Below are 8328 nucleotides of genomic sequence, written 5' to 3'. Positions count from 1 at the left end.
CAAATGGGGCTTCGAAAAAAAATAAATTAAAAAAACACCTCAAACTTTTTTTCCTTTGCCCCAAAAAAAAAAAAAAAAAAAAAAAAAAAAACGACACAAGGCTGCTGGTATTTTGTTGTTTTTTTAAACCTGGGCACTCTGAGATTGATATATCCACCAATGGCCTACCAATAAACGTGAACCAGCACAGTTAGCTTAACTGCTAACATTAGCTTAGCATGCTAGCTGTGCAAATAAATCCCTAGAATTAGACATTTTAATACAGAACGAAACATGCTATGTGACACTAACCGTTGATTAGCAACAAAAATACACCAAGTTTGAGTAATTTCCTGTTTTAATTGACAGGCTTCGTTCTTTTAGCCTTGAGTTGGGCTTCCCCGCTAACATGCTAGGAAAATTACCATCAGATCCCGACGGCGCCTCTTCTCTCTCTCCGGTATTTCCGCCGCGATGTCCAGGTGGAGAAAGTTGTAGAATCGTCCTTCGACCCACGGCTCCTCCTGCGATGCGGCTTTTCTTCCCCATTAATGTGTCTATTGAACGGGACTGCTTCTTTGGCGTCGACCGTAGAAGCTGAACGGTATCAACTCAAGGCCAACACAAAGGAAGAAGTACATCCGCTCTAGATGCATTAACGTCCGGGTCGCAGAGTCACTTTCGTATAACTGCATTGGTAGCTAAGCAGCTAGCGCGGCTAACAGCAGTAAGCGTCTTCTATGAAAATGGATCAAATTATTACCATGTTCGACGACAAATTAGTGTCTCCTGGTGCCATGTGTACCAACAACGTGTCAAGATTGTTAGCAGTCGGACTCTGAGGATGAAGCTAGTTAAACAAAGTCGGCATGGGATGTCAAGGTACGCGATTTTACAGTTTCCCATCGAAGCCACCCACTAATGCAAGAACATAGCGGTCCACCGCAGAAGCAGCAATCCACGGGACTCCGAAGAGGATCAGCAGTCCAAACCAAGAGCTCCCGATCAGACACGATGGGGGTAGCGATGGGGCCGCTTCTCCACTGGCTGCAGGATGTGGCAGCTGTGACTTTCCACAAAGCCCGAAGGACACTATTTCAGGCCGCCATCCTCTTCTGCACCCTATGCCTGCTGCTGTGGGTGTCCATATTTCTCTACGGGAGCTTCTACTACTCCTACATGCCCACTGTGAGCTTCTCCACCCCTGTGCACTTCTACTACACCTCTGATTGTGATGCTACAAAGTCAGGTCTGTGCTCCTTCCCCACCGCCAACATATCCTTCATGAAGAATGACAGGGACCAGGTGATGGCCAACGGCCAGCCTTACAGAGTGTCTATTGTGTTGGAGATGCCGGAGTCTCCAGTGAACGAACGGCTGGGAATGTTCATGATCAAGATGTCCTGTTACACCAAAGGCGGGACGACTGTCTCGTCGGTGGGACGATCAACGATGCTGCATTACCGCTCCAGCCTCCTGCAAACCCTGAGCACTTTATTCTTCTCTCCTCTCCTCCTGACCGGGATGGCTGAGCAGAAGCAGCTCATAGAAGTGGAGCTCTACCCCGATTACAAGACGAATGCCTATCACCCCACCGTGGGTGCAGTCATTGAGATCCACTCCAGACAGGTTCAGATCTACTCAGCGCAGCTCCGCATCCACGCCTACTTCACTGGCATACGGTACCTTTTGTACAACTTCCCCCTGACGTCGGCAGTGATCGGAGTGGCCACCAACTTTGCCTTCCTCAGCGTCGTTGCGCTGTTTGGATACCTGCAGTTCATGTGGGGCGGGCTCAGGCCTCCGGACCAGGTCAGAGTCAGGGTCATGGTGGGAGACACCACCCGGATCCAGAGGCGGAGGGAGGAGGCTCGGAAGCGCATGGAAAGGGAAAATTCACAGAAAGAGCTTTACACTCCTACCGTGATTGGCTCGATGAGTGGGGCGTGTGATTTCCAGGGAAATTGCGTCGTATCAGAGTCTTCCTCAGAGAGCCCCCCTGTAATCCCAGAAGCCTCTGGGGCTGAAGCGGCACAAACCCAGCAAGAAGAGTCTCATGATTCTGAGGGTCCTGTGGAAACCGACGGGTCAAACGAGTTGAATGGCAGCCTTCAGTCCCAGACTGGGGAGACAGCTGTTCGCCACAGACCTGGACCTTGGATGAGTCTCTAAACCATAAAATAACTGCATATCCTCTTTAGCACTTTGAATGCAGCAATGTAGATGTAGACTAACCTTCAGTCTGATAAAGTTAAGTTAAACTGTTTGCCTCATCTTGCTTTAGTTGGCGTTGCATCTCACCGTCTTGCGTCTGTTTCGATTTGTTTACTGCTTTGTTTTCGTTCCAACACTGTTACAGTTTACATGTTTGTGGCATTTGAGTTGCCCGGTTCAGGAGGCGTTACATTCCCAGCACGTCGGCCGGTCGTCCAACACACCCTTTTAAGTGACTAAACCTGCTTGCTTTTTTATCTCTGGATTAAAGTGTTTTCCAGAGGTGCACTGATCTGGCTGTTCCTGACAGACTTTGATTTCTGTTTCCTTTGAAGTCTGCAAAGCTCAATTCAGAATTTGACCAATTTGGTTTTCTAAGTATTATAATGTGTAGAATAGGAAAAAAATGTGTGCTGTAGTTTCCCTGGTAGAGGTAGTACCTTGAAATTACACAATTATTCAGACTTGTGCATGAAAGAATGTCTAACCTTTATCTGATTTTTACAAAATGCAAAGAAGTGCAAAGCATAAGCTGGCAGTTGCTGCATTTATTGACTAAGATTATAGAAATCCTGATGCATTTAGTAATAGGAAAAAAAGTAGTAGTTTTAGTATTTCATCTGCTATTCACTATAAATAAATATCTTCCTTTTTTCCAGTCTCTGACCAATTAGTTCATGTTTTGTGTTTTCTGAAATCACAATATTCCTTTTTAGTTCACCTAAAATGCTTTTAGAAATCAGACTTTGTTTAATGTTGATGGCATGCTGCTGAAACAAAATGATCCAGTGCATGTGATTTCTTTTTTTTTTTTTCTTTTTGCTCGCAGAAGCTCTTTCAAAGCAATGTGATTTGGAAACTTTACTCAACAAAAAGCGTCTTTGTTGTTACCAACTGTCTGTAAAAATTGTGGTCCAGCGTGAGGGGAGCAATTGGGACTTTTTCTGCTTTGCAAAACAAAGCCGTGTTCTGTCTCAGTGTAATTGGTGAGTTGAAGCTCGAGTGCTTCAGCAGCGGTCGATCATCATTCCTGTTGCATGTCTTTGCAAAAGTCCTGTTGGCACTTGGTGCACCAACACTCTCAGACCATTTTAAATCACGCTTGTTTATTGTGTTTATTATAATGTGCATATTTAATGTTAGTCTGTAGTACAACAGTTACAGTTTTGAAGTTGATGCACTTGCTAAAAGCGATGCAGGGATTGTCTGGCTAAGCCTTCAAGTATTTAGCCTGTTAGTCAGGGAAACTTTGGGTTTCATTCTTATGGTTACTCTGAGTCGTGGTTTTGGATTTAAGATTTTGTACCAAAGATGTTTGCAGATATGTTGGATCTTTGCAAATATGTACAGATGTTATTTATGTGTTTGAACAAATAAAATAAATACAGACATGCCTGTGACCTCATCTTTGTGTAAAGATTAACCATCTCTTTGTTTATTTTACTTTTTTTTTTCTTTTAGGCTTTGGTGTTGCATTTATAACAATATTATAAATGCTTTATGATGTTTTGTAAATGTTATAAAACATCCTCGGTTTAGACAAGTTGGATGAAGACCCGAGCTGATATTGGATTGAGGAAGAGTGAGCTCACTGTTAGAACTGCATCAAAGGGTGGCAGCTTGTTTCCATAGCAACGTTTAGATGTCATCTAGATGCCATTGGTTTTTGGTGAAGTTGCTAAATTAACTGTAACCATGTGCTTTGGCCAGATGAGACTGACTTAGTTGTCAAATAATTTGACAAGTTAATGTGTAGCAAAAAGTGATGAACACGTGGAAAACCATCTGATCCCCACCGCTACGTGATGGAGGATCTGTGATGCTTTCAGCCAAATAACTGTGGTCGTGATTTTATATTAAAATATTTGTGATATTTTCCAGACCATAAATTCAGAGTGACATTATTGCATTTAAAAGCATTCCTTTATTTTTAGATTTTCTATATGTTTACCATTGGAGCCAATAAGTGGAAGGTAGTGTTGGAATACAAACTGTTTCTGACTTCAGATACACAATGTTATGTGCCTGTATTTGTAATAAATCTTTACCTTTTCATAACGGTAAATAATTTTTGTCTGAACTGCACATTTCTTTTTGTAAGGTCAGATAAAACAGGACCTTTTGGAAAGATAAAATAGACTTTTTTTTATTTACACAGAGAAAAAGAGTCTGCAAACATGAATCAAGTTCAAAAATAATAATTTCAAACAGCCTATAGGTCTTGATAGCAATAAAACGACACCATAATAGTGCGAAGAATGTATATTTTATTTCCTTCAACAATAATACAGCTACATGCTAAAGTTTTGTAGAACACACGCAGAAAGAATAAAATATTTTGTAAGTTTCTACCTAAGTACAAAATTGAGAGAAAAGTTGAATTACAGAAGTCCTAAACTTTAAATGGTTACGTTCCTAGACTAAGGAAGGATTTGTAGCCCTTTTAATGTCTTTTTGTGTGCTTCATTAAAGGCAAGTCTGAAACGCATTAAATCCTATTGTGCAGAGGGGCATTTATTTCCATTTAGACAACATTTCCTGGCACTATGAGGAAATACAAACATGCATTTATTGGCTCTTCAAAACCCAAAGCTTTGGGTGATGATATTAAGCCCCATTAGTGGCCTTTATTCCAAGCCACAGTCCTAATTTATCAAATGAATTATGCATTCGCCTGGATAATGAGTGCAGCCTACGACTCAGACTATCCATCACTCGTACTGAAGACTCTTTTTAGTCTCAGCAGGTACAGAAGTTATTTTAGAAATAAAGCTCATTTTTATGTGCTTCCTATCTTTGAGTTAAACCCCTTCACAAAGCGAGTTGAGATAACATCACTGTGATTTGATTTTCAGCTAGTAGTTGGCACAGCAACATGCATAGTTAGATTAATAGAAAAATATGTATTGCTGTCCTGCAAACACAGACAATGTTGCAAGAAAAACTACAGACTTGCAGTTATAAATACCGTCAAAAATGATTTGAAATACTGTCTTGCACCTTAAAATAAAAGAAGTCAAACCTCCTCGCTAAAAACATTTAATTTGCTGGAAATATTAACAATGTGTACTCACCAGCCACTTTATTAGGTACACAGTTTTAATTGCTTGTTAACACAATTAACTACTCCAATGTCCTCCAGATCTGGATCCACAAGAATACATGTCAGATGTGTAGAGTGAGAAATTTACTTCTTGATGCCTGTCATGTCAACATTGACCAAAATCTCTGAGGAATGTTTCAGACACATTGTTTAATATATGATGGGAGAAATTAAGGCAGCTCTGAAGACAGAAGTAGTTACCAATAAACCAGCCAGTGAGTGTGTGTTCCTGCATCGGTCCTGATATTTTAAGGCACACAAAACTTTTCCACTTCCAAAATTGTGATTAATTCTCTTGCAGGTAACATTTAGGACTACTCTGAGGCAATAGCCCTCACTATATGTTGGCCATGATCCTTGTGATAGACTACTTTTCAGCCTCAGGTTTTGACATCCCATCACAGCTGATTGCTACTTTCTTGCCCTAAATTGTTTTGCTTCTCCTCTGAGGGAACCTCTGCTATCTCAGTTGTGTCCTCACTCTGTGCTTTGGTTCCCTCATCTTCCTGTTCGAAGTCTGAATTGTCAGCCCAGCGGCCCACCCTTCTGACGCCCTCACCCACTACAGGGGCATTAACACAGGGGTTGTGGTCATAAATGACGAGTTTCAGACCCTGCATGTGAGACAGGTTCGGAAATTGTCGTATTTTATTCCTGTCCACATCGACGACAGCCAGGGAGTGCATTTCAAGCAGCTCTGGAGGGAACTCTGTCAGGAGGTTCCCGGCAAGCCAGATGCTTTTTAGTTCCTCCAGTCGCCTCAGATCTTTTGGCACACTGCGTATCTGATTGTAGCCAAAGTGCAGCGTCTTAAGATTCGTAAGCTCACAAACTACCTTGGGAAAATCGGTGAAGCAGTTGGTCTCCAACCACAGAGTGTTGAGCTCCTTGAGCTCTCTCAGTTCTCTGGGAAGGCGATGCAGTCTGTTGTTGCCCAGGTAGAGGATAGTGAGTTGGTGCAATCTACAAATGGCTGCAGGGAGCTCCTCAAAGCAGTTAAAGTCCAGTGCGAGAAGCTGCAGATTCCTCAGGCCTTGCAGCTCGTCAGGCAGGCTGCTGAGGTTGTTGTCACTCAGGTAAAGCTTCACCAACTCATCAAAGACGCAGATGGCGACAGGCAGCCGCCGCAGCTGATGGCCGCTCAGGTCCAGGGTTCGGTCCAGCGGCATCTCCTTCAGGTCTCCCACCAGGTAGCGCTGGCAGCGTTCGGAGGGAATCAAGGCGATTACTCCTCGCATGGCGTTGCCCATCGTTCTCAGTTTTTTCTCAAATCCCCCACTTTGTGTCGATGAGAAATAATGGCCGTGCTCCAGCTGGTTGTTGTCATCTTTAAGTGAATTTCATGGAATCTCATTAAAGCTCCACCGACGCCCATCTGGATTTATTGATCCTTTGATGCAAACAAATAAAGTAGGGATCAGTTTTTGATTCTTTGGAACAATGCAACATCACATGAACAACAACAACAACAAAAAACATTTGCTTCTATTTTTTCCGTCAGCAGAAATCAGCAGGTACATTGAGAACAATAAAAAGCCATCACAGACCTACTTTCCAAAGTCTTTCAGCCGTCATTCATGACACCTAGGATCTCCACCAGTCAGCCATTTGTTTATACAGCTTAATAAGCTGAAGATGTATTGTCCTCCCCGTGCAGATACTCCCTGGTGGTGTCCTCTCACCAGCTCTCTGTGGCGTGGAGCTCAGCCCTGACTTTCATGGCTATAGCAACCACTTGCTCTCTCCTCCCCTTTTTGTGCCTAATGACTTTCCCCACTTCTTCTGCAAGATGACAGAAGTGGGAGTGAGAGATGGGGAGGGGCCTTGTGGCCTGAAAGAGCAGAAGAAATTACAGACATTCACGCGCTGCTCTAATACATCCGGATGCAGCTCATGCCGAGATGGAATGAGACGTTTACTTTAATTGAGCTAAATATTTGAGTTTCAAAAGATGTTTCCTTGAGCACAGAAATTGAAGTTATCAACAAGTTGCGCAGATGTCTAGTGGATTTCCTAAGTTTGGCAGTCACACATTGAGCATTCCTGCTTCAACGAGATAATGACTGATTTAATTTTCTGCTTAGGTATATATAAATAGTTCAAAGGGGACAATAGTTTCTTGTTTCTTTTTCCAGAGAACTAAAATATTTCTTCTTGTTCTCACGCATGTCATCTCTGCGTGCCCGAGGTGTGATCTGCCCCATGCTATCTTGCATACTTTCATTAGGGCTATTTTCTAACAAGATAAAATGGAAAGGAATTTCATTTTCCTTATCAGAAGAGCTAGCACTTGACCCTCATCTGCTTTCACTCAGTCGCACACTGTTTTTAGAGCTCCCCTGCCTCCAGTTAGATGGAATAAAAGAGGTGCAAGTCAGATAGGAACAACACACAATTTGATGATGTCTTACAACGGGGTGGAAAACACAAGTTAAAAATGTTCACTCATCAAACATAAATTTCAACGCTCAGAGCCTTTGCTAAGATTGCGAAATACTTCAAGATCATTTTTGAAGAAATGCGTGTTGAAATTAATGCACGCTTGTTTTGTTGCTGATCAAGTCCTTGCAGTAGAGAAGATTCAGTCAACTTGTGATGGCTTATAGCCACAAACCATTATAAGGTTTTACTACCAGGTACCATGCTGAAGCTGTTTAGGGATGAACAGTTCACAGGTTTGTTCATCATACTGAGCAAACCTGGTTAGGCTCATTGAATCTTATAAAAAAAGCTCATGCTAGTACACAGAGTAGGCTACATTATTGTTTGCTGGGTTATGAGTTATGAATATACAGAACATGGTCTCCATGTTTGTTTCCAAATGTACGACGTGACAAAAACAGATCTGAATGCACCAGACAGGAGCATCAAGTAATTTGAAGGTGACATAATCTTATTTTATTTCAGATGAGTTGGAACATTAATATTTTTATGACTCCATTTCTTTTTATGGTAGCTTCATAATCTGAGAGAGAGAGAGAGAGAGAGAGAGAGAGAGAGAGAGAGAGAGAGAGAGAGAGAGAGAAAAAATT

At 42.2% G+C, this 8328-nt stretch overlaps 3 protein-coding genes across 3 annotated transcripts in view; 1 reads left to right on the top strand and 2 right to left on the bottom strand.

Moving 5' to 3' along the window:
* fnbp4 (formin binding protein 4) overlaps positions 1–553 on the bottom strand; it is an 11710-nt gene extending 11157 nt beyond the window's left edge. Inside the window, exon 1 of the mRNA XM_015034069.1 lies at positions 405–553. Coding sequence (XP_014889555.1) covers positions 405–528 — 124 coding nt within the window. The 5' untranslated portion in view covers positions 529–553. The remainder of the gene's footprint in view (positions 1–404) is intronic.
* A 334-nt stretch (positions 554–887) lies between these two features.
* On the top strand, positions 888–3586 carry bscl2 (BSCL2 lipid droplet biogenesis associated, seipin). The gene has a single exon (XM_015034070.1). The coding sequence runs from the start codon at positions 901–903 to the stop codon at positions 2149–2151; it is 1251 nt and encodes a 416-aa protein (XP_014889556.1). The 5' UTR covers positions 888–900; the 3' UTR covers positions 2152–3586.
* An 854-nt stretch (positions 3587–4440) lies between these two features.
* Positions 4441–7940, bottom strand: lrrc10 (leucine rich repeat containing 10). The gene is made up of 2 exons (XM_015034071.1): positions 6848–7940; positions 4441–6686 (listed from the first exon to the last, which is right to left on the bottom strand). Exon 2 carries the CDS (start codon positions 6544–6546, stop codon positions 5695–5697), a length of 852 nt encoding a protein of 283 aa, XP_014889557.1. The 5' UTR covers positions 6547–6686; positions 6848–7940; the 3' UTR covers positions 4441–5694.
* Positions 7941–8328: the final 388 nt, after the last annotated feature.

The sequence above is a fragment of the Poecilia latipinna genome, unplaced genomic scaffold (genome assembly GCF_001443285.1).
Source record: "Poecilia latipinna isolate Pla-1442-1.1 unplaced genomic scaffold, P_latipinna-1.0 Scaffold287, whole genome shotgun sequence".
Lineage (NCBI taxonomy): Eukaryota > Metazoa > Chordata > Actinopteri > Cyprinodontiformes > Poeciliidae > Poecilia > Poecilia latipinna.
This window is presented reverse-complemented; position numbering and strand designations above follow the sequence as displayed.